Source organism: Pipistrellus kuhlii, unplaced genomic scaffold (assembly GCF_014108245.1).
Source record: "Pipistrellus kuhlii isolate mPipKuh1 unplaced genomic scaffold, mPipKuh1.p scaffold_m20_p_7, whole genome shotgun sequence".
Taxonomy (NCBI): domain Eukaryota; kingdom Metazoa; phylum Chordata; class Mammalia; order Chiroptera; family Vespertilionidae; genus Pipistrellus; species Pipistrellus kuhlii.
Genome location: NW_023425573.1, coordinates 26,353,967 through 26,379,487, shown reverse-complemented (window position 1 = coordinate 26,379,487; position 25,521 = coordinate 26,353,967). Strand labels below are relative to the sequence as shown.

The 25,521-nt window shown below is 42.5% G+C and overlaps 1 protein-coding gene across 3 annotated transcripts in view; it reads left to right on the top strand.

The window, feature by feature from the left end:
- The window catches only part of NGEF (neuronal guanine nucleotide exchange factor), a 91,350-nt gene that overhangs the window by 22,808 nt on the left and 43,021 nt on the right, over positions 1 to 25,521 (top strand). For 2 of the 3 annotated variants that reach the window (XM_045575257.1, XM_036420617.2), the window contains exons 2-3: positions 649 to 971; positions 4,813 to 4,927. In XM_045575257.1, the coding sequence (XP_045431213.1) occupies positions 725 to 971; positions 4,813 to 4,927 (362 nt within the window). In that variant the 5' untranslated portion in view covers positions 649 to 724. The remainder of the gene's footprint in view (positions 1 to 648; positions 972 to 4,812; positions 4,928 to 25,521) is intronic. The other variant, XM_045575256.1, reaches the window with a different exon arrangement.

The window sequence follows — 25,521 nt, the reverse complement described above, 5'->3', positions numbered from 1 at the left end:
TTCCTCCCTCCTGGGTGCTCTCTGCCTGTTCGCTCAACCACTATCTGAACTCGGGACAAGGGGTCCCCCAGTCATTTGGCCAGAACAGAAACCGCTCACTCTCTCTCATTCTACTGTGTGGCCCAAGAACAATTTTGCTTTTACGATAACCACATCCTCCTGCCGACTGGGGTGGCAGGACCTGTCCCTCGCCAACAGCCCTTTCTGTTCTTCCCAAAACTCTTTCCTTTCGTGTCTGCACAGCTTCCTTTCCCTGGCGTTGGCTTCCTGGAGTTCCCCTCCTTGTTGTTGTTGTTGGTTGTTGTTTTTTTTGTTTTTGGTGTTGTTGTTTTTTTTGTTACTCCTTTTCTCCTGAATTATTCAGAACATGTTTACTTGAAAATTAGTTTTACAAGCCACTCTCAGCATTTCCCCCCAAAGTGCATCCTATGAATAGAATAAACAAGCCTCAATTATAAAATGATACATGAATGCATCCAAATTGCAGTGGTTTAAACTGTAATTTTCATTGACAAAGATGCAGCTCCCAGGATGTGCAAATTATCCCAAATTTCATCAAATTTGAATAGGAGTGGAAAACATACCCTGAATGGAATGGTTAACCTGATGATCCTAACTGAAAAGAACCGTTCTCTTTCCATTCTAAAGGACTCAACAACTGGTGAAGTTTGGGGAGCTTACTGATCTCCTGTCGTTCTATTGAGAAACAACCAGCTCTATTTCCATGGAGACCAAGGACTTTGACCAGAAAAAACCAGCGGATGGTCCATGGGAAATTGCTAATGGAGCAGCCAAGGTGAGACCTGAGTTACTCTCAGAAGAGAAAATGCCCCACGCCGACCTGATCCAAGACAAAGAACCCCTTTACTACAACCCAGTTCAGAGAAACTCCACATTCAATCGCACTGCAATTCGCAGAAGCAAAGGCAAAGCCAGAGACACTCCCGAGCCAAACGCTGGGCACCTGGCAGGTCAGTACGAGGGGCAGCTGTCACAGCTGCTCCCTGACACCCGCTGGGATCACCAGGGCTGAGCAGCCCTAATTAGAGGAAAGGAGCATAAAAGGCAATGAAAATGGTCAAGGACAGGTCCAACATTTTGAAGCCATTATCTAAAGAATTCAAATACCTCCAATAGTCTGATGTGAATACTTTAGGAGAAAGTGTTGACCCAAATGATACAATAGATTTTTAAAAGGCGTTTGGTTTTAGGACTCAACAAAACATCCCTGGAGCGAGTCCTGGAGCTATCTATGTTTAAGGACATCTGGGAGCATGAGGCTCTGTCCTATCTTTTCGCTGTCACAGAGTTTCTGCTGTTCTGAAAATACGTGAGGTGAATACCTTGAGAAGAGTTTGCAGCAGGAACCCTTAATCTTTTAATCCAGTTTTTGCACAGTTCCATCTGCTCAAAGACTGTGTGTTGAGCAGAATAAAGTTCAGCAACATTTACAAATGGGGGTGTGAGAGCTACGGACTCTCTTCCTTGTGGCTAGTTCACATGGCTGAGTGGGCAGCATGCTGGTGTTGTCCCTGGGGGGTGGCAACTGCCACTAAATGGACAAATCCAGTGTTAAATCCAGTGGCTTCACTAACTCAACCAATGACTCCTTACTTAAACTCTAACCTGTAGCCTTCTGCTACATGATAAACCACCCTCAAATCACAGAGACAAAACAATGTTTATTATTTCTCACTAGAGGCCCGTTGCACGATATTTGTGCAAGAATAGGCCTTCCTTCCTCTGGCTTTGCTCCCGGCCGCCCAGGAGCCTGCAAGTCTTCACTCCCAGCCAGAGCACCACTCCTGTAGCTCCCTCTGAGACCACTCCTATAGCTATGAATAGAATAAACCGCTCCTGCTGCCACCCTCCATCCCGCTCATAGCAAGTGTCCCGGCCCCTCCCATTGGGGTTAATTTGCATACTCACTCCTGATTGGCTGTGGACATAGCAGAGGTGTGGTTGATTTACATGTTTGTCTATTGTTAGGTAAGATGATTCTGGGGGTTGGTAGGATGGCTCCTCTGTCTGGGCCACTTTGACATTTGCAGTCAGCTAGTGGCTTTGGCTTATCTGGGTTTGGAAGATTAAGGAAAGCCTTGTTGGCCTCTGGTTGGCCCAAGGGGGAACTCAGCTGGGACTGCTTGACTCTGTTTCATATGGTCTCTCATCCTCCAACAGGCTAGCTTGTTCTGTTCACATAGCAACAGGCTTCCCAGAGAGCAAGAGTGGAAGCTACCAGGCCTTGAGACCTGGCCTGAGATCCTGCACAGTCACTTCTACCACATTCTTTGGGTCCAAGCAGCTAATGGGACCAGCCCAGTAAAACCAGATGGAGAAACTCACTCCACTGTTTGATGGGAGGAATAGCATAGAATTTGTGGTTATTTGCCATCTGCCAAAAACACTAAGAGTCACATGTCAAGTACCGTGCCAGCAAGAAAAATACAATGATTGAAACATGACAGTCGTGGAGGTACATTATATTATTCCCCCAATTTTTCTTGGAAAATTTCCGTAAGTTAAAAAACTTAAAAGGAAGTTGGAGTCTCTGCCCAGGAGGAATTCACAAGATTGTGATGATGTCATTTTATGGCAAACAACATGTCAACGTTTACGAGAGGAAAAGACAAAGAATTAGACCCTTCTGGTGGGGTTAGGAAAGATGAGTCTTAAAGGATGAGTAAGGACATAGCCAGAGAGAACAATGGGAGCTAACTTGGCTACGTACTTTTAGGTATAGTTACTATGTCAGGCTAGCATTTCAAGGGTATCCTTACAATACCCATTTTACAGATTTTTAAAAAAGATCAACTGAGGCCCAGAAAGATTGAAACACTTACCCCAAAGCACACAGCTAGTGAGCTGCAGCTTGAACTGGAGTTCAGATTCTCCTAGTCCCAAAGCCTGTGCAGATGGAGAAACAGGTAAAGCAGCTCTGTCCAACAGAAATATAATGCGAGCCACATGTCATTTTAAATGTTCCAGTGACAACATTAATAAAGTAAAAGGAAGTGGGTAAAATTCATTTTCACAATGCATTTTACTTAATGTAATAAATCCAAAATATTATTCCATCACATAGTCAATAATCAATATAAGAATTAGTAGTGAGGCATTTTGTAATTTTTTTGCAGTATGTTTTGGAAATCCGGTGAGTCATTTATACTTACCGCCCCTCTCATTTTCATTGGAAAGGCTTGATCGGGATTTAGATTTCATAAAATGTACAGCTGGAAAAGTGATTTACATACCCAGATTGTTCCACATATCCTTCAAAGTTTCCCAATAGCTGACTGAAGTACCAGTTTTTATATTTAAGTTAATTTAAGTTTTAAAAATGAAGAATCTACTTCCTCGGTCACACTAGCCACGTTTCAAGTGTGTAATAGCTAGCGGCTGCCCCATTGGACAGCATGACATCAGAGGAAAGAGCTATCAGCTGCCTAGGATCAGGGGTGGGGCTTTCTGAGCGGGAGAAAAGATGGATATGGGGCTGTGTGTGAGATGAGGCTGGAGAAGGAAATGGAGTCACTGGAGAAAGAGCCTCACGTTTGTGGCCTCCAAGCCGAGTGGAGAATGCTGGTGCCTGGGTAGACTGTCACAGCCCCAAAGATGCCATTTACTAGTATGTACAGACCGGAAATTTTCAGCAGACTCACGGTTTTATTTTTAAAGTGACTCCCTCTTTTCACCCTCTCCTCCTATCCCTTCCCCCGCGTCCCCACACTCAGCCCAGGAATTAACTCCCCAGGACAGCCCAGCAATGCCTGACCCAGAGTCCAAGGGGAGCAGACTAACAGCCTCCTGGCATCAGCCTGCTGTGGAATGCTATGCTTTGGGAGTAAAACATATGTCTTTGTCTTAAGTAATTTTAGGAATATGAGTTAGTCATGAGACTTACTCATCTTCCTGGGACATATGGATTGGTCTATTTTTCTACAAAACTGGAAAAAAATGAACCCAGTTCTAAATGAACCCATGACAAAAGAAAACATGTGAAGCAGTTTTGATTTTTATTTACAAAAAAAAAAAAAGTGAGTCCCTTCCTAATTCCCTAACAATAAAAGCAGACACTTGCACTCTGGGTTCAAGGTTTGTGATTTGGGCCTCTAAGAGGCGAGGACATTCCCGGTTTCATCTGCTAAATGGGCACCCTTTGAAATCACCCTAGAGCATTGACATTTGAATATTGGCACCTATGAGTGATTGGACACTCTGCAGAAAGTAAATTATTATTATTATTTTAAAACTTGTATCCTCAGACTTTGGAAAGTTTCCCAAGTTTCTTTTTCTTTCTTTTTTTTTTTTAAATATATTTTATTGATTATTTACAGAGAGGAAGGGACAGAGATAGAGAGCTAGAAACGTGGATGAGAGAGAAACAACGACCAGCTGCCTCTTGCACACCCCCTACCGGGGATGTGCCTGCAACCAACGTACATGCCCTTGACCAGAATCAAACCTGAGACCTTTCAGTCCGCAGACCAACGCTCTACCGCTGAGCCAAACCGGTTTTGGCAGAAAGTAAATTATGTAATAGTAGAGGCCCAGTGCATGAAAATTCATGCGCTGGAGGTGGGTCCCTCAGCTAAGCCTGCCCCCTCTCACAGTCCGGAAGCCCTTAGGGGCAGGAGGCAACCCGAGAATCACATCCCCTCTTCCCTCGGGGGTGTGAGAGGAAGGACACCCCTCTTCACTTCCCCTCCCTCCCCTGTTAGGGTGATAATTGTTACTCAGCTAGTCAGAGATTATTGCCTGAAAAGGGGAAATGCACATTTTCTAACTTGATACATTTCTTAAATGTCACAGATTCACTGGAAAATGGAAAATCTGTAAAAGAGCCCCCGGTTTTGAATTTCTCCCAGAGCAGAACGCCCCTTTGGCCAATAGAAATTCAAACGGACCCAGGAGCCAAGAGAACGAGGTGAGATTCAGGGAGCCATGAGGAGCTGGTTCATGACAAGCTGGAGCAGGGATATTGTGCAAAATCTTGGTGGGAGACAAGGGTGTCTTGTGTTTTAAAAAAAAGGGGGGGATAATTTTTAGTTGTTCATGTTTTAAAAATACACAATTTTCTTTTTAAAAAATAACCCCATTGTTATTCTTCTATCACAAAACTAGGAAATTATAGATATTACATACATTGAGAAGCAGAAAAAAAGAAAAATCACTATATCACCACCACTGAGAGAGGTTTTAATCTATTGTATTGGCTTCAAGTCTTGTTTTCTATTTTTCTATATTCCTTATACATATTTTCTCCTCATAAAACAGGATCATACTATCCATCCAGTCTTGCAAATTACTTAATGGAATGTCACAAACATCTCTCTATGTTACTACATGTTTTTCTACATAATCGTGTAGTGGCTATAAAATGATCTACAGTATGATTGGATTGTGGTTTGTTAATCATGCTCCTGTTGTTGGACATTTGGGTATTATATTGGTTAGGAATAAATTTCGCTGCTTATATCAATAACAACAGGCCCAAATAGCACAACTGAACACGACACAGGCCTATTTGGCTCTTATGTGAAGAAGTCTGGAGGGTTGTGACAGCCTTCAGGGACCAAGGCTCCTTCTAGTTTCTACTCTGAAATCTGATAAGGTGACTACCAGAGTTCCAGCCATCACAGCCACAGTTCAGGTGGAAGAGAAAAAGAAAGCCAAGGAAGTGGGGGGAGAGGGAGGAGGGACATTTGTCAGCCTAGTCTGACCTTTTAAGGAGCTTCCCTGAAGCCCCCCCACCAATTAGTGCTTATATTTCATTGGCCAAACCAGGTCACATGGAGGCCATCTACACCTACAAGAGAAGCTAGGAAATGCATGTGTTGTTTAGACCAGGTCTGTTTCTGTCCCTCTAATAAATTGGTACCATAGTAAGAAATAAAGAAGAATACAGGGAGGCAGCAGTAATCAGGGTGTTACCATGGTAGTGTTTGGGAGGGCTCTTGTTTTGGCTTGCAGATGGCCATCTTCTCACTGTGTCTTCACATGGCAGACAGAGAAAGAAAGAAGCTCTTTTTTTCTTTATGTGGGTCCCATAAAGGGACCTCATCTAAACCTAATTACCATTACATTGAAAGTTATGGCTTCAACTTATGAATTTGAGAGGGGGAGGGCGAAATTTGTCTCTAGCAATGAATTTTTAAATACATATCCATCCACTGACCATCAAGCAGACCAAGACATAGAACCATTGTGCCCTGAGGCTCCTTAACACCCTTTTCCAGTCAATGTCCTACCCTCTCAGACATAACCATCTCCTGACTTTTGTCACCATTAAATTAATCTTGCTGGCTCTTGAACTTTATGTAAATGGGACAATACAGAATGAACTCTATTGTGTCTGGCTTACTTATTCAACACAATATTTTTGAGACTCATTAATGGATGTGTGTTCTTTTTATTGCTGAGAAGTATTATAATGTGCTTATCCACCCTTGTGTTGATACATATTTGGGTGGTCTTCAGTTTTTGACTATTATAAATAAAGTTGCCATGAACATACTTAGAGGAGTCTTTCTGTGGACGTATGCACTCATTTATCTGGGTTTGTACACAGGAGTGGAAGCTCTGGATCTTAAGACATGGGTATATTTAACTTTACTAGAGACAGGCAAATAATTTCTCAAAAAGATTATACTATTTCACACTCCTACCAGCAAGGTATCAAGGTTCCAGTTGCTGCAGATCCTGACCAGTGCTTGGGATTGCCAGTCTTTGTACCTATATCCATTCTGGATACTGTGTCTGACTGCAGCTTTAATTTGTGTTTCCTTGATGACTAGTGATTTTGAGAGCCATTTCATATGTTTATTGGCCATTCGTCTTCTTTTGTGAAGTTCCCATTTAAGTCTTTTGCCTATTATTTTTTATTTTAATTTGCAATGTTTTTTATATATCTTGAGTACAAGTTCTTGGTCAGATATATATAGCAAATGCCTCCTATCAATCTGTAAATTGTTTCTTAATTTTTTTGTCTTTTAATGAGCAGAATTTTTTAAATTTTGTTGAAGACTAATTTATCAATGTTTTTCTTTTATTATTTGTTCTTTTCCAACCTAAGAAATATATGGCCCTAGCTGGTTTGGCTCAGTGGATAGAGTGTCTGCCTGCGGACTGAAGGGCCCCATAGTTTGATTTTGGTCAAGGCCACATGCCCGGATTGCGGGCTCAATTCCCAGTAGGGGGCGAGCAGGAGGCAGCCAATCAATGATTCTCTCTCATCATTGATGTTTCTATCTCTCTTTCCCTCTCCCTTCTTCTCTGAAATCAATAAAAATTTATATTTAAAAAAAATTTAAAGAAATATATGATTATTTCAAGGTTATAAAAATATAGAAGTTTTATAATTTATCTTTCCCTTTTAGGTTTGTGGTCCACATGCATAAGATTTGCTCTAATGTCATTTATTAAAAAGAATTTCCATTCCTCTCAATAAATTGCATTGGTGCTATTTTTTGAAAATCCATTGATGCAGACATGTGGGTCTTTTCAGACTTTTATTCTGTTTCATTGATCTACTTGTTTTTACTTATGTCTATTTCACACTGTCTTGAATAACTGTAGCTTTATGCTAACTCTTAAAATCTGCTAGTAAAACCCTCCTACTCTGTTCTTTTTTAAGATTGTCTTGGCTATTTGAAGTCTTTTGCATTTCTATATAAATTTTAGATCAGTTCGTCAATGTCCAAAAAAAAAGTCTGTTAGGATTTTGGTTAAGATTACATTGTCACTAGAGATAAATTTGGAGATCAACAACATCTGAATATTGGCACCTTAAATTGTTCAATCTTTGAACATATCCTAGCTTTCCATTTAAATTAATCCAGCAATGATTTGTTGTTTTTAATATAGAGGATTTACACATATTCTAATTACATTTGTTCACAAGTATTTAATGTTTTTTTTTTATCCTATTTTAAAGTCGATGTTTATTCACTTCATTTTCAACTATTTATAAGTAGGATGTTTAAAATCAATTACTTTTTGCATCCTTTGATCTTGATATTCATTTATTAGTTGTAATTGTTTGTTTATTCCTTTGGATTTACTAAGCACACAACTAATTCCGCCATCTGTGAATAAAGACAGTTTTAGTCCTTTTAATCTTCATGCCTTGTTTTGTTTTGTTTTGTTTTTTTCTTCTTTTATTGAACTGGCGAGGACTTCTATTATAATGTTGAACAGAAGTGACAAGAGTAGATATCCTTATCTCAATCACTGGTCAGTTGCTTTTGATAACAGAGATCAGAAAGTAACTCAAATTTGGTCAAGTGAAGGATGCTGAAATCCCACAGAACCTAAGTATAAGAGAAGCCCAGCTTTACCGGAACCAGAGCCACTTTCTCCTTTTCTCAGGGTCACAGGACCCTCTTTTCGGATCACTCTGTTCTCCTGTTCTCCTCAGAACAGCATTTCTCTCTGTCTGTGTGCTTGCATATGACCTAGATTGACAACCTTAACCAGAGTGACCATTCAGCTTGGCTCACCACAGCCAATTAGGACTTCTTTCTGTATCTCTTAGAGAAAGAAAAATTCTAAGGAAAAGAATCTGGTTGGCCATCCTTGGGTTAAGTGTTTATCTCTGGTCCAATCAGCTAAAATAAAAGGAGGCAGGATTAATGGGGCCATTCCAACTTCATCAGTGAGAGCTGTGTTTGGGAGAGTCTTTGAGAAGTTTGTGAAGAAGGCACCCAAAACATATCTCATTTAGAGTCTGGGTCTCCCATACAAGAGAATGACAAAAGGAACTTGGTGTGAACATTAAAATGGCGGCAGAGTGGTGGGTGCTGCATGGACATGCTCCCAGGAATAATATGGAATTACAACTGAAATACAGAAAAGCTTCCTGAATAATCCACAGAAGACTCACAGGAGAGTACCCTGATATCCAGAGACCAAAGATGGAGATGCATAGAGACTGGAAGGTAGGGCAGAGGCTGGGCACCCACCAACAGCAACTGAAGTCCCAGAGAGATATCTCAGTTGGGGAGAGGAGGTGCCACTCAGAACTCTGGGATATAATCCCCAAGCACCAAATATGAGGAGGGTATCCACATAATATCTAGCTGTCAGCCAGGGTGTGGCAGCTGAAAGTTCAGGCAACTTCTTGAAGGGCTAATGCATAAAAATTCCCTGTTAGCCACCCACCTTGTGCTCTGGCAGAAGGAGGGTGAAGTGGACTAGAGCTGTGAGAGGAGAACCCAGGATTGGGGCATAAAGGGATAAAGCACAGAAGGCAGACACCACAAGTTGCCTGTGCTAAGTCATTCCCTCACACAGCTGAGAACGTCTTTCCCACATAAACAATTGCCTTGCCTGGGAGAAGACATTTGACACACCCTATTGGAAAACGCCTTGCCTTGAGGCCACAAAACAGATTAAAAGTAACAATTGGCCTCCAGGCAGAAGCAACTGCTTTACCCCTTGAAAATATCTTGATACACTTGAGGACAATTTTTTTCTGGGGGCAATTCAAGTTGGAATCCTATTAGCCTGTAGACAGAGATGGTCTCTGGAGGATTTGAGAAAGAAAGAACATAGAGACTAAAAAATAAATAAATCAATGAAACCAAGAGCTGGTTCTTTGAAAGGATAAAAAGAATTGATAAACCATTAGCCAGACTTATCAAGATACAAAGAGAGAGGACCCAAATAAATAAAATCAGAAATGAAAATGGAGAAGTAACCCTGGATACCACAGAAATACAAAGGATTGTAAGAAAATACTATGAACAACTATATGCCAACAATCTGGACAATGTGGATGAAATAGACAATTCCTAGAAAAATACAATCTCCCAAAACTGAATCAGGAAGAATCAGAAAATCTGAATAGGCCAATAACCACTGCTGAAATAGAAGCAGTAATAAAAATTTTTAAAAAAACTCCCCCCAAACAAAAGCCCAAGTCTGGGCAGCTTTACAGGGGAGTTTTTCCAAACATTCAAAGAAGAACTAACGCCTATACTCCTCAAACTATTTCAGAAAACCCAAGAGGAGGGAACACTTCTAAACTCTTTTTATGAGGCCAGCATTATTCTAATTCCAAAACCAGATAAAGACACTACAAAGAAAAAGAATTATAGGCCAATTTTCCTGATGAACATAGATGCTAAAATCCTCATCAAAATATTAGCAAATCACATCCAGCAGTATATTAAAAAGATCATACACCATGATCAAGTGGAATTTATTCCAGGGATGAAAGGCTGGTACAATATTTGCAAATCAATAAATGTGATACATCACATAAACAAATTGAAAGATAAAAATCACATGAACAGCCAAAACCGGTTTGGCTCAGTGGAAAGAGCAAAAACAAAAACCCTTTCCCCAAAGAATAATAACAAGACAGGCATGCCCACCTTCATCACTCCTGTTGGACATATTATATTAATAGTACTGTAAGTGCTAGCCATAGCGATCAGACAAGAAGAAATAAGAGGCATCCAAATTGGAAAAGAAGAAGTAAAACTGTCATTATTTGCAGATGACATGATATTGTACATAGAAAACCCCAAAGACTCCATCTTTATAAATGAATTTGGCAATGTAGCAGGATATAAAATTAACACCCAGAAATCTATGGCTTTTTTATACACCAATAATGAACTCACAGAAAGAAACTGAACAAACAATCCTCTTTACCATTGCAACAAAAAAAATTAATATATCTAGGAATAAAGTTAATGAAGGATATATAAGATCTATACTCAGAAAACTGCAGGATGTTGAAAAAAGAGATAGAGGTAGACATAAACAAATGGATGCATATACCATGTTCATGGATTGGTAGAATTAACATCATTAAAATGTCCATACTACCCAAATCAACCTATAGATTCAATGCAATCCCAATTAAGGTACCAATGGGATATTTCACAGACCTAGAAAAAACTCTCCAAAAATTCATCTGGAATAAAAAAAGATTCCAAATAGCTGCAGCAATTCTGAGAAAGAAGAACAAAGTTGGAGCGATCATAATACCAGATACCAAGCTATATTACAAAGCCACTGTTGTCAAAACTGTCTAGTATTGGCACAAGAATAGATATATAGACCAATGGAACCAAGCAGAGAACCGAGAAATCGACCCAAGCTTGACAAAGGAGGCAAGAGCATACAATGGAGTCAAGATAGTCTCTTCAATAAATGGTATTGGGAAAATTGGACAGATACATGCAAAAAAAAAAAATGAAACTAGATCACCAACTTACACCATACACAAAAATAAACTCAAAATGGATAAAAGACTTAAATGTAAGACAGAAAGCCATAAAAATCTTAGAAGAATCCAGAAGCAGCAAAATATCAGACATACTGATACAGCTCCTAGGGCAATGGAAACAAAAGAAAAAATAAACAAATGGGACTACATCAAAATAAAAAGCTTCTGCACAGCAAAAGAAACCATCAACAAAACAACAAGAAAGCCCACTGCATAGGAGAACATATTTGCTAATGTTATCTCCGTTAAGGATTTAATCTCCAAAATTTATAGGGAACTCATACAACCTAACAAAAGGAAGATAAACAATCCAATAAAAAAATGGACAAAGGACCCAAATAGACACTTTTCAAAAGAAGACATACAGAAGGCCAAGATACATATGAAATGAACATGCTCATAGTCACTAATCATCCAAGAGATGCAAATCAAAATGACAATGAGGTACCATCTCACACCTGTCAGAATGACTATCATCAACAAATCAACAAATGATATGTGTTGGAGAATGTGGAAAAAGGGGAACCCTCTTGCACTGCTGGTGGGAATGCAGACTGGTGCAACTACTGGGGGGAAAAGTATGGCGTTTCCTCAAAAAATTAAAAATGGGACTCCCATTTGACCCAATAATTCTACTTCTAGAAATATATCCAAAGACATCAGAAACACCAATCAGAAGGACATTTGCACCCCTATGTTCATAGTAGCACAATTTACAATAGCTAAGATTTGGAAACAGCCTTACTACCCACTAGCAGATGAGTGGATTAAAAAACAGTGGTACATCTATACAATGGAATACTATGCTGCTGCAAAAAAAAAAAAAAAAGAAAGAACTCTTACCAGTTGCAACAGCATGGATTCACCTGGAGAGCATTATGCTCACTAAGCAAAATAAGCCAGTCAGAGAAAAATATATGTCACACGATCTCACTCATTTGTAGAATATAATGAACAACATAAACTGATGAACAAAAATAGAGCCTGAGGGAAAAAATAATATTTTAGAATATAATAGGAGTAATCCTGTTATTTGCAGATATTTAATATTTCCTGCAACTTTTGTGATGTCATACTATGTTAGTACAATTTTGGTACTATTTTTATACTTAAAATCCTTTTTTTCTTGAAATATTAATGTCTATTGCATGTAATGTTATATGTAAGATAGTTTTTCTTGAATAATTGGTGTTTACTGCATGTAACATTATTATATTTAAAATCACTTTTCTTAATATATTAATGTTTATTGCATGTATTATTATAGTTAAGATCGTTTTTCTTAAAACATGATGTTTATTGCATGTAGCATTATTATATTTAAAATCATTTTTCTTGCCAAAACCGGTTTTGCTCAGTGGATAGAGCATCGACCTGCGGACTAAAAGGTCCCAGGTTCCATTCCGGTCAAGGGCATGTACATTGATTGTGGGCACATTCCCAGTAGGGAGCGTGCAGGAGGCAGCTGGTCAATGTTTCTAGCTCTCTATCTCTCTCCCTTCCTCTCTGAAAAAATCAATAAAATATATTTTAAAAATAAAAATAAAAAAAATAAAATCATTTTTCTTGAAATAAAAAATAAAATTCCCATTTGAAAAAACAAACAAACAAAGGGCACTTTGGAGAAGTGAGAAGCAGCAGAATGGAAGTAAAAGCAGTGGGGATTAGAGGCAATAGGTTGGAGTGAGGTTTCCCCAGACCTGGAACGGGCCCAGGAACTAGCCCTCCATCTGAAACAAGCTTGGCAGGTGCTGATATGGAGCGTGTGACGTTCTTCTTGGTGGTCAGTGTTTGTCCCCAGAGGTTCTACAATCATCCATAGCTCACCCAGGGTGTTCTGCAAGTTCTCTTCCTTATGCCAACAGCGGGGGGAGGGGGTCACAGTGCTGTTGGGCAGTGGAGCCGAGGGAAGTACAGTTACTAGTGGCTGGTGTGCCATAAACAGGAGTACAGGGAGGGAACTAATCTCATTTTGCGGAGTACCTTTGTGTGCACTATCTCTTTAAATTCTCTTATCATTATGCCTATTTCACAGATAAGAAAACTAAGACCCAACAAAAGTTAGCAACTAGCCTGAGGTTGCACAGCTAGTGAGACAGTAGACCACGAACCCTGAGGCTTCAACCCCCTCTCCCATGATCTCCTGCACCTCAGGCAGCCCAGAGAGAGATGTTGCCAGAGTAAACTTGGCTGTGAGAAGGAGATTTTCCTGTTAACCTGTTGACTGGAGTTAAAGCCCAGAGGCACAGGGGGCCCCCAGCCCTAGTCCATTGCTACACTGGTCCCTTACAGGTCCTCTCAAGTCAAGATTTCTAAATTGGATCTCTACTGTAGATGCAATGTCACAAATCAGGGTGCTAGTCCCAGAAATTATTTCATATCACAAAAATACCAAATTAAGCCCAGCCAGCATGGCTCAGGGGTTAATCATCGACCTATGAATCAAGAAAGAGGTCATGGTTCAATTCCCGGTTAGGTCATATGCTCCAGTTGGGGGCTCGATCCCAGGGTGGGGCCTGCAGGAGGCAGCTGATGAATGACTCTCATCATTGATATTTCTGTGTGTGTCTCTCTCCCTCTCTGAAATAAATAAAATTATAAAATAAATAAACACACAAAAATACCAAATTGATTATATATATGCTAGAGACCTGGTGCATGAAATTCATGAATGGGAAGGGGGTCCCTCAGCCCAGCCTGCACCCTCTCCAATCTGGGACCCCTTGAGAGATGTCCAACCGCCTGTTTAGGCCTGATCCCAGTAGGTTGGACATCCCTCTTACAATCCAGGACTGCTGGCTCTAAATCCCTCACCTGCCTCTGCCTGATTGCCCCTAACTGCTGCTGCCTGCCAGCCTGATCAATGCCTAACTGCTGCACCCCAGCCAGCCTGATTGCCCCTAACTGCCCTCCCCTGCTGGTCAGGTCACCCCCTAACTGCTTTCCCCTGCCAGTCTAGTTGCCCCTAACTGCCCTCCACTGCAAGCTTGCTCCCCAACAACTGTCCTCCCCTACAGGCCTGGTTCTCCCAACTTCCCTCCCCTGAGGGACTGGGTCCCTGCCCTAACTGCCCTCCCATGCAGGCCTGGTCCCCCCAACTGTCCTCTCCTGCAGGCCTGGTCCCCCCAACTATCCTGCTCTGCTGGCCTGATACCCCTTCCCCTAACAGTCCTCCCCTGCAGGCCTGTTCTCCCCCAACTACCCTCCTCTGCTGGCCCAGTCACCCCTCCCTGCTGGCCTGATCGCCCACAACTGTCCTCCTGGATCCATCTCAAAATGGTCATTGCCACCAAAGACTCATTCATGCATGCACTGAATCTTTGAATACTGACTCAGGGCAAGAACCAGTTTCTGTATTGGAAACTATATGTTTTCCCATGGAGATATACCAGTTCCATGTACCATAACCTCAGGGGCAGCTTATCAGTTGTTCATAAATGCTAGGTTGAATTGTTACTAGGAGAGTCTTAGTCTTTACAATCTGGAAACACAAGATTGGTTGGGCACTGCCTCTTCTACTCAAGAAAGCTGTTTTCGGGTCCTGCCATCCACTTAGTCGTTTGAGGCAATATGGGAGCTGAAGAAATGCAGTCTGGCTCTAATCAGCCTCTAGATCTACTGATTCACAGGAAACCACAAGCGAGAGAGGAACGGGTAAGCTGTGCAGATGCCATCAGCAAAATCCAGACAGGATGAATGACTCAATTTCTCATCAAAGTGCAAGGAGAAAACAAGAAAGGCAGGGGGCAATTCAAAGAGACTAAAGCAACATCAAGTGCTACTTGCAGACCTTACTTAAATCCTATTTCAAGAAAGGCCTTCAACGTTCCTTCTGGGAAATTTGAACATGGATCAGTTATTTGATGATGTTACAAAATTATTAATTTTAAGAGTATTAATAGTATTATGGCTATTTTTTAAGTCCACATCTTTTAAAGATACATTCTGAAATATTTTGTATAAAATGGTGTGATGTCTGGGACTTACTTAAAATATTCTAACCCAGGAAGGAGTATGTGGGAAAAGAAATGAAAGAAGACAGGCGAGAGTCTTTAATTGTTGAAGTTGGTGAAAAGTATTCGATGAGTTCATTATAATTTTCTGTCTACTTTAGTGTATGTTTGAAATTTTCCATAATAAAAGTTTAATTTTTATGTTTGCCTGTTGTTGTTTTTTCCTATTTTTATTTATTTTTTATTTTTATTTTTTTATATTTTATTGAGTTTTTACAGAGAAGAAGAGAATGAGATAGGGAGTTAGAAACATCGATGAGGGAGAAACATCCATCAGCTGCCTCTTGCACATCCCCCACTGGGGATGTGCCCACAACCAACGTACATGCCCTTGACTAGAACCGAACCTGGGACCTTTCAGTCCACAGGCCGATGCTCTATCCACTAAGCAAAACTAGTTTCGGCTGTTGTTGCTTGTTTTTAAATAATTCTTGTAAAAATGAAAAGGCAGGCCCTGACTGGTGTGGCTCAGTTGGTTGAGTATTGTCCCATTCACCAAAAGGTCACTGTTTTGATTCCTGGACAGGGTACATGTCCCAGTTTCTCTCTCTTTCTCTCCCTTCCTCTCTCTCTAAAATCTTTTTTTTTTTAAACAATTTTTAAAAAATGAAAATGCAAGAGCTGAAGTAGAGACCCTCAGCCCCACCCGCACCCCCTGCTGTGTCTCCTGTTCCAGGAGGTTGGGCAGAATGACAGGTTCCCATCGTGGTGGCTCCTCAAAGGCAGGATCATACCAAGTTTTGTTTTCTCTTGAGCACTTGGCACACAGCTGATACACTAGAAGCATTCAATATTTGCAAATGATTGATTTATGAATGGATGGGCAGGTGGGTAGGTGGGTGGGTGGATGGATGGATGGAATGAATACAAATTCCCTGGGCAGAGGTTGAACCTGGGAACTTAAATACCCCTTGAAGGCACACCTGTGCAGCCTGGCCCAATAGTGGCCCAGGACAGAGCAGAACAGGCTCTTGCGAAGCCAGGACACAATGTTGCATGGGGCAGGTAAACCTCTCTGCAGCCCTGTCAGGAATGCAGCGTCTCTAACTGGGAGGGTTTTGCCTGCCCAGCTGCCTTTTGGTGATAACTCACTTCCCCATCTCCCCGAGTCAGACAGGAGCCGACCCAGTGCTCTCAGCAATAAAAAAAAAAAATAAATGGAGCATCACAAATCAGTTTCCTCTCTGGCATCCCTCCACCTGGCTCGGGCAGAGGCTCTGACAAGGCCTGAACAGTCTGTGGACCATAAGCAAAGGACACTAGGATGTGGTTCCAGGGCCCAACTCTAGAGGGCACCACTCACATGTCCTCTATGTAAAAGGTGTCCCTGAGCACTGGGCACACAGCCCAAGTGCTGTACACGATCGGCTGTCATTTATACATCGATAGGAAGAATTAATCATTTTCGTGGTTAGATGTTCTAAAACAAAAATCACTACTCTTGGCTGGTGTTTCACCCCAGCAAACTGGAGGAATCCGTGTTTATTCATTTAATGAATATTAACTGAGCACTTCCACTGTCCTGAAAGCTGATTTCTACAATATCAGAAAACGCCTTACTTGGTCACTTGGAGACATTTAGCAATCATGCTCCCCTGGAAGCTTCCCAGAAAGCCACAGTGTCCTGTGTGGCTCGAATGCACTCCTGTTGGTCCCCGTCACCTCAGTCATGCTCCATGGCCTTGACTGCACATGTCCTAGAGCCGTGGTCGGCAAACTGCGGCTCAAGAGCCACATGCGGCTCTTTGGCCCCTTGAGTGTGGCTCTTCCACAACATACCACGGCCTGGGCGAGTCTATTTTGAAGAAGTGGCGTTAGAAGAGGTATAAGTTTAAAAAATTTGGCTTTCAAAAGAAATATCAATCGTTGTACTGTTGATACTTGGCTCTGTTGACTAATGAGTTTGCCGGTCACTGTCCTAGAATAAACCCAGAACTGCTCCTCTAGGGATGATTCTGTCTCTGAGCAGATCACCTCTATGCAGGGGACATGGATACTGAGAATCTTATCCTACTTACTAATTTTTATAAGGATGTAAGCCATTCTTTGGCCCTATTTATTTCTTATGTAATTTCTCACTCATTCACTCATTCACTCACTCACTCACTCCTTCATTCATTCATTCATTCATTCAAGTACATGGGCTGTAGGAACAGTTGTCTCAGACAAACTATCAGTGTCAAGAGGTAAATACACTGACCACTTTTCCAAGGTAGATTGATCAAGGCAATGGATCATGTTTCTAAGACTTTCCAGCAAAAAGATGGCAAGACAAGAAAATACAAACACTTAAAATGTTGTTTGCAATGTTAACATAAGAAACATTCAAACCTGTTTATTCGAGCCACAATGTCAACAATTGCCAGGGAGCTGAATCTCAATGAGTTAAGATAATGCTCCAGAAAATGGTGGGTTTTCACCTATTTTTATAAATTACCATAAAAAGAGGAGACATAAGTGGGCTCATGAAATCCGTTTGATTATAGATTAGGGAGGCGGGAGAAGGTAAAGCGAGGAAACCCCTGGGATTGGAAAAAAAGTAAAATGATTGACACACGCTTCCTTTACTTAGGACGGTGAACAGTCATCAATAAGCACAACAACAATAACAATAAGGGAATTTGTGGTCTTCACCCCGTGCATTGGTTGTGCCTTCAGGGGTCCAGGAAAAGGAAAGTTACAAGTTATCCTGACATTCCAAAGATACGCTATCTTTGATGCAAAAGACAACAGACTGGCTTAGTTAAAAGTAAAGATCGGCTTTTGTCAGGGAAGAATCTAATCTAGGACCTGACTATCTGCCATAAATTGGTTTTAGTTCAAAAGCTTTAATCTCAGGCCATGCTTTGTGGTTACTTTAGGTCTCTGAGTTTTCAAGGCCACCACGAAGCCTTCCCTGAGCTAGTCGGGGTAACATGTGGCCCCTTTTCTTCCACAACAAATAACACTGTTTCCTGATAGTAACTGACCCATGAAGTTATTTTTTTTTTCTAATCTACCATTAGAAAAACCTGGCAATTTCTGTGTGATTAATCAATAAAAAGGTATCAGATGCAATTATACGAAAGTGGGAGAAAGCAAAGCAGGTACTGGATTGCAGGACAGTTACCAGGATTACAAGCTCCCTTGAGGGCAGTTATTTCAAAGGTGTGTTGACCTGGATGCATGGAAACAATGGACAGGACTTGCTGAGGGCAAAAATAAACATTTTACTAAAGAAGTTATAGACCTGGCTCATGACTGTCCACCAGACCTGCCCAGTAAGGAATTTAAGATCTAATCACCCTGTGGTTACTTTCCAGCACTGGACTTGTCTCTCTTTTTTAAAAACGTATTTTTATTGATATTACAGAGGAAGGGAGAGGGAGAAAGAGATAGAAACATCAGTGCTGAGAGAGAATCATTGATCGGCTACCTCCTATGAACTCCAACCTGGGGATCGAGTTTCGCTCTCTCCCTTCCTTTGGGGCCCACACCCCACACTGGGGATCGAGCCCACAACCGGGCATTTGACCTTGACTGGAATTGAACCCTTTAGTCCACAGGTTGATTCACTGAGCCATCCCAGCTAGGGCTGGACTTGTCTCTTTTTTTTAGAAACCCCTTTTTGATCCATATGGAGAAGGCATGTTCAAGAAAATAAAGTGAATTCCAAGGAGCAAAAACACTCCTAGAATTTATAAGTATTACCTTACTCTGCAGACTTGTGAGAAATCAATGAATTTCTTACAATTCTTTATTAAAAATATTTTTATTGATTTCTTAGAGAGGAAGGGAGAGAGTGAAACATCCACTTGGATGCCTCCTGCACATCCCCTATTGGGGACTGATCCTGCAACTCAGGCATGTGCCCTGACTGGGAATCAAACCAGCAACCTTTTGGTGCACAGAGCAATGCCCAATCAACTGAGCCACATCAACCAGGGCTTTCTATATTAGCAATTTTTATATTACATATTTATATATGATATATTGCTCTTGGAATTTTTATTTATATTTCAGTTCCATTAGCATTCCTCTGGCATATATAGATTATTGATTTCAGAGGTGAAGGGAGAGATAGAAACGTCAATGAGGAAAGAGAATCATTGATCAGATGCCTCCTACATGCCCCACCCTGGGGATAGAGTCCACAACCTGGGCATGTGCCATGACCAGGAAGGAACCATGACCTCCTGGGTCATAGGTCGATGCTACCACTAAGCTATGGAGCTCTGGCCTTCTTATTAAGGACCTGCCTCAGTCACTGTGGGGAGCATGCACCTTCCAGGTTCCTGCTTGGGTCTGAGCCCTACCTCTCTCTCACAGAGCCCTCCGAAGGGCAGCTGAAGGCTTTCCATCTTCCCCGTAGTCCGGGTGTTTATCTCTGGACTGCCCCAGGATCCCACAGGGCTCTGTGCTTTTCGTCCAACTATCACTCACTGAGCTTCATCTCCGTATCCCATCTCTGGCTTCTGTTAAGAGCTGCTGTAAAAAACTCCCACCCAAATTTTCCTGTTACACTGACCATAGTCATGCTCAATACTGCTGAGGACGTAACTCATGGGAGAAATGACTTGATTTACCCATCAACAATGTACCGGGTTTCTATTGCATATAGGAGATAAGGGAGGGGAGATGCAGGCTACAGAGAAGAAAAGGGGGTGATGTGGCCCTGTGGTGGCACCCCAAAGCAGCCAAGCACACAGTACCCTGAGAGGGAGTGTCAGACCTCCCCAGTTCCTTCTTTCTCCCGGACGTGGGCAGTCAGTGCTGTCAACCTCAAATCCCAACACTACCAATCATGCATCTATAAAACCTCCAAATTCAGATGGACTCCGCGCTGCAGAATAATAGCATGCTCTATTTTGGTCAAGTCTAATTACTGCGGCAGGAGTCAGGCCTTTGCAGGTTGCCAAGAGAAGGTTGGCATGCCTGGACTGGGGAGACAGAGCCAAGAACCTGTATTGGAGCCAGAGAAATGAGACGGCTGCATTTGGTACCGGACGGAGCGTCAGATCCCAGGTGCCCTGTCTCACAGAAAGGGTCTGCGGTGTCTAAAGAGGGCGCCCAGAAGGGCCGGGCCGGGGCGAGGAGCCCATGGCAGACGCTGAAGGGACCCAGAAGGACCCAGGCAGGGCCCCGTGTCTTTGTCCATGTTGGAGTCTTTGCTTTGGCGGGTGTCAAAGTTAACAAATGGGACAGCGGCCCTTATTCTCCTCAGCAATTTGCAAGCAAGAAAGCTGCAGGAACGTGTGCTAGTCCGCCTCCAGGGTGGCGCCCAGTGGCCCCGTCCACCAGAACCCACGCCCTGCCCTCCCGGGGCGCGCGGGCTGGGCTGGTTTTCAGGGGCACCTCAGGCGATGTGTGCACTGGAGGCAGGCCACAGAAGGCAGTGGGCGCCTGTCTCCCATGGATCCCTCGCTCTGGGGAAGCCGTCATCCACGTATAAGGACACTTGGTAGGCAGCCCAAGGAAAGGCCCAGGTGGCGGGAAGCCTTGTTTCCTGCCCACAGGCGCATGAGTGAGCTGGGCTGCAGCCTCGAGTGAGTCCCCGAGACCCCGAGCCGGAGCCACAGGACTCCTGACCCGAGTCGCCACGTGCGAGGACAATGCGGCTGTACGCTGTGAGGTCTCAGGGTCGCTTGTCGCACAGCAATAGATAACTACAACATCGGGGACCTTCTATAAACCTAAACACATCAGACGCTGACAAAATGCTTGGCATCAGGTCCCTCTCATCCCTCCTGCCTTTCCTCCGTTCACATGCCTGCGAGTCTACCTGCCCCCCCTCCTCCCCCCACTCCCCCGATACACACACACACACACACACACACACACATTCCACACAGCCCTTAGGCAATGACCGACCGCTGCCAAAGTACACAATTCCAGCTTCCTGTCACAGGGGGTCCATGCCAAGAGGTTGTTTCTGCTCCAGAGCCCCCAGCAGGTGCAGCTGAGGCTAGAGCTCAGCCTGACACCTCTCCCTGGTGTTACTGAAATGTCCCCTTAAACCAGTGTTTTTCAACCTTTTTTGGGCAAAGGCACACTTGTTTCATGAAAAAAATCACAAGGCACACCACCATTAGAAAACGTTAAAAAATTTAACTCTGTGCCTATATTGACTATATATAAAGTAATTCTCTTGAATAGGAATCAAATAAACACAAAGAAAGTATTTTATAATTACTTTATTATGAAATATTAAGTAAACAAAATAGTGAAAAATTATAAAATTCTTGTCTTGTCTGCACCCACGGCACACCAGGCAACATCTCTAGTGTGCCGCGGAACAGCGGTTGAAAAACGCTGCCTTAAACTTATCAGATCCTTCAAGTCTTCCATTCAGTACCATAACTTCTAAACAAAGAACATATAGGTTTGCAACTTTAAATATGTAATGTACCCAGTAATTTTTCAAAAATTATTCACAAGGCCTCTATTACGGGAAAGAATAAAATAAATCCTCCAGAGACTGTAACGGTGAGATAATGTACCCTCCAACGGCAAGGTCCTTTTAGGAACGTTGTCAGCAGCTCATTGTTGGACATTTGGAGATTCCCACGTCACCATCGTTTTAAGTGAGTAGCAGCCGGCCGCACGCCGGAGGCTACGGCAGGCGCTGAGGCCTGATCATCCACGGGGGCTCTGTCGACAGTGGATGCTCAATAGTCACTCGTGGAATAAATTAATTCCTGAACAACCGGCAGTTGCTATAAATTTGTTAGCTGTTCTTCCTTCCACAGTCTCCTGCTGCACATAGTGAAGTCGGTCACATGTCAGTGAAAAGAGACGAAGCGGGCAGACAGGCAAGTCTGCTTTGGATGGTGATAGTTTCAGGTCAAACTATCTCTCCAGGGAGAGGCGACCTCCTGAAAAAGCCCTGAGATCACAGGAACTGTCAGTCAGGACTGAGGAACCTCCCCCAGCTGCCACCCGCCCACGGGGACCTGGACCAGGTGTGTCCAAGGAGAGAGGCCTGCCCCTTGCTGCCCTTTCTATAAGACCGCAGGGCATCTCATGGAGCTGGGCCAAAGGACCCTGAGAGGCTCCTCTCTGACTGACCCCCAGCTCCCCATCTCTGTGGGTCCAGGGGCCAGTGGCTGCAGAGCCAACCACAGCCCTCACGGATACTTTGATTCATACACCCTTTAGAAATAAGTTAAAATAACTCATTTTAGGGTTCCTGTTTTTGTAGGAAAACCTACAAAGTGAGCCATGTTCTAAAAATATACTCCTACAAACACCATTGTGTATTATATTTGCAAATCAGTTAGAAGGACATACGTATACATTCTAAAATTAAAGCAAGCAAAAGACATGAAAAGATTACTCATGAACAACTACAAAACTTTCATAAAATAAACAAAAAAATCAAAGTCACTAGTAAAGAAATGCAAAACAGAGCAAGATTTTTCTTTGTGTATCAAATTGGCAAATGGCTTGAAATCCTAATCTGAGTACTGGAAAGAGTGCGGAGAAGAGATACTGGTTTGGTGTAAACCACTATCACCTTTGGTAATTTTTAAATATATTTTATTGGTTTCAGAGAGGAGGGGAGAAGGAGGGAGAAAGAAACATCAGTGATGAGAGAGAATCATTGGTCAGCTGCTTCCTGTACCACACTGCAGATCAAGCCTGAAACCCAGGTATGTGCCCTGACCGGGAATTGAACCGTAACCTCCTGGTTCATAGGTCAATGTTCAACCACACCGGCTGGGCACCTTTTGTAATTTTGTAAAATATGTGAAAAGCAATAAAAATGCTCTTAATCTCCGACCAAGAGTCTATCCTAAAAAATAATAATAATTAAAAAATCAGACAAAAATATTTAACACTAAGCTATTTACATAGCTTTACTCTGGGCCTGCAGCAGTGAATACAGGGAAACACAAGTTTTGCCTTACGAGGCTCACATCCCAAGGGTGCTGGCACCCCAAAGCGCCCGGCTTGGCAAAGATCCCACACTCAATACTCTGTACTTTACATCTGACTGCATTTCAATTTGGTTGTTTATACCTTTTTTTTGCCATAAAATATAATTTTATTAGGATAATTATTTAGATAACATAAGTCACTGAAAAAATTCTAAATCATAATACCCTTCCCCAATTATTTGTTTTTCATTGTTAAATTATCTATTTCCTAAACCAAATGAGGTAGTTCTCTAAATATTATTTTTTCCTTTCCCCAACTTCTTATTTAAAATTTTTTAAACATATAGAAAAATGGAAAGAATAATGCAATGAACTCCCATGTACCCTGAACCTAGTTCAATAAATTATTAAAACACCTTGCAGCTTCAGGTCAAGAGGTCATGAAGGTAAATTCAGTACTCAGAACCTCCCACAACCACATCAAAATTAGAACTAAACTACAGAACAACTGTCATTCAGAACCGACTGAAATCTGGCTAAACGGAAGTCCTACAACTACTGATTTAAAGAAGAGGCCATTGGCTGATAGGAGGGGTGGAGCTCCAGAACTGGCTGGCCCCATAGCCACCTGTGGCTGCTAAAAATCAGGAGGGATATCTTACCTTTGGAAGTCCTAGGTGTTCCAGCCACACTAGGCCCCCAGCCCAGGGTTTCAGGGCCAGAAGAGAAGTTCCCATAACTTCTGGCTGTAAAACCAGCGAGGACTCAGACAGAGTAAGACACAGCTGCTAAGATTCCCAGGTGTTCCTCTTAAAGGGCACACACACAGGCTTACTCAGACTTGGGACCAGGGACATACTGGGAGGAAGTCTGGCTTCAGGGTAAGAGCTGGGGGTGGTGTGCAGCTTTCTCCCAGACAGAAGTGCTGGCAGAGACCATGGTTCCTTTTGCTGAGCCCTCCCGACTCAGAGCTCTTGGCCTCACCGTGGTGATTCCTGGAGGCCTGTCACACCCAGCTTGCAGGCCCATCCACACCATTGCCAGTGGTTTCTCCACACAAATGACCTCTTTTGGTTCATGTTTGGACGTACCTAAAATCTTTTAAATATGAAGCATCTGGCCCCTGCTACTCCATTACTCTCACTAAGTGGTTCCCGCCTCACAGCTTAGCCTCTCCTGGGCAGCTCTGATATCAGCACAAGTAGCAGCCATCTGTAGATAGCTCCATGGGGTCAGCCTCTGTGCAGCAGTTCCTCCTCGGTAGTCACTGCCAGGCCTCACAGCTGATCAGCCTGGGGCCAATCCCTGCCAGGAATGTGCTGACAGCAATCAAGGTTGGCCTACAACAGAACCATGCACACCTGGAGCACCCAGCACAGGTGACTGGGAAGGCTGTGCAGGACACCTACTGCCTAAGGCCACTCTACCCAGGCTGGGAGACATAGCAGCTCTACCTAATACACAGATGATGGAGCCAAAGGAGGGAGCCAAAATGAGGAGACAAAGAAAAAGGTCCCAAATGAAAGAAATCTCCAGTAAAAGAACGAAACAAAATGGAGGCGAGCAAACAACCAGCTACAGAATTCAAAACAATGGTTATAGCATGCTCAAGAAACATAGTAAGAACAGCATAAAAAGGAAACCATTTTTTAAAACCAGTCAGAAATGAAGGATACACCATCCAAAATGAAGAATACATTACGGGGAATCAACAGGAGAGTAGATGAAGTAGAGGATCAAATCAGAGATTTAGAAGATAAAGAAGCAGAAAACTCCTAATCAGAACAGCAAAAAGAAAAAACAAATCCAAAGAAATGAGAATAGTAGAAGGAGACTCTGGAACAACTTCAAGCATACCAACGTTTGCATCATGGGGGTGCCAGAAGGAGAAGAGAGAGCAAGAAATTGAAAACCTATTTGAAAAAAATAGTGACAGAAAACTTCCCTAAGTTGGTGAAGGAAATATACATAGAAGTCCAGGAAGTGTAGAGAGTACCAGACAAGAAGAACCAAAATAGGCCTATACCAACACACATTATAATTAAAATGCCAAAGATTAAAGACAAGGAGAGAGTTTTAAGAGCAGAAAGAAAAAAAGCAGTTATTTACCTACAAGAAAGCTTCCTTAGGTTGTCAGCTGATTTCTCAACAGAAACTTTGCAGGCCTGAATGGATTGGCACAAACTGAAAGTGATAAAAAGGGCCTACAAACAAGATTACCCTACCCAACAAAGCTATCATTTAAATTGAAGGATTGATAAAAAGCTTCCCAGACAAGAAAAAGCTAAGAGTTTATCACCACCCACCAGTATTACAAGAAATGTAAAAGGGTCTTCTTTAAGAAGAAGAAATAAGCCAGGCCAGCATGGCTCAGTGGTTGACCATTGACCTATGAACCAGTAGGTCA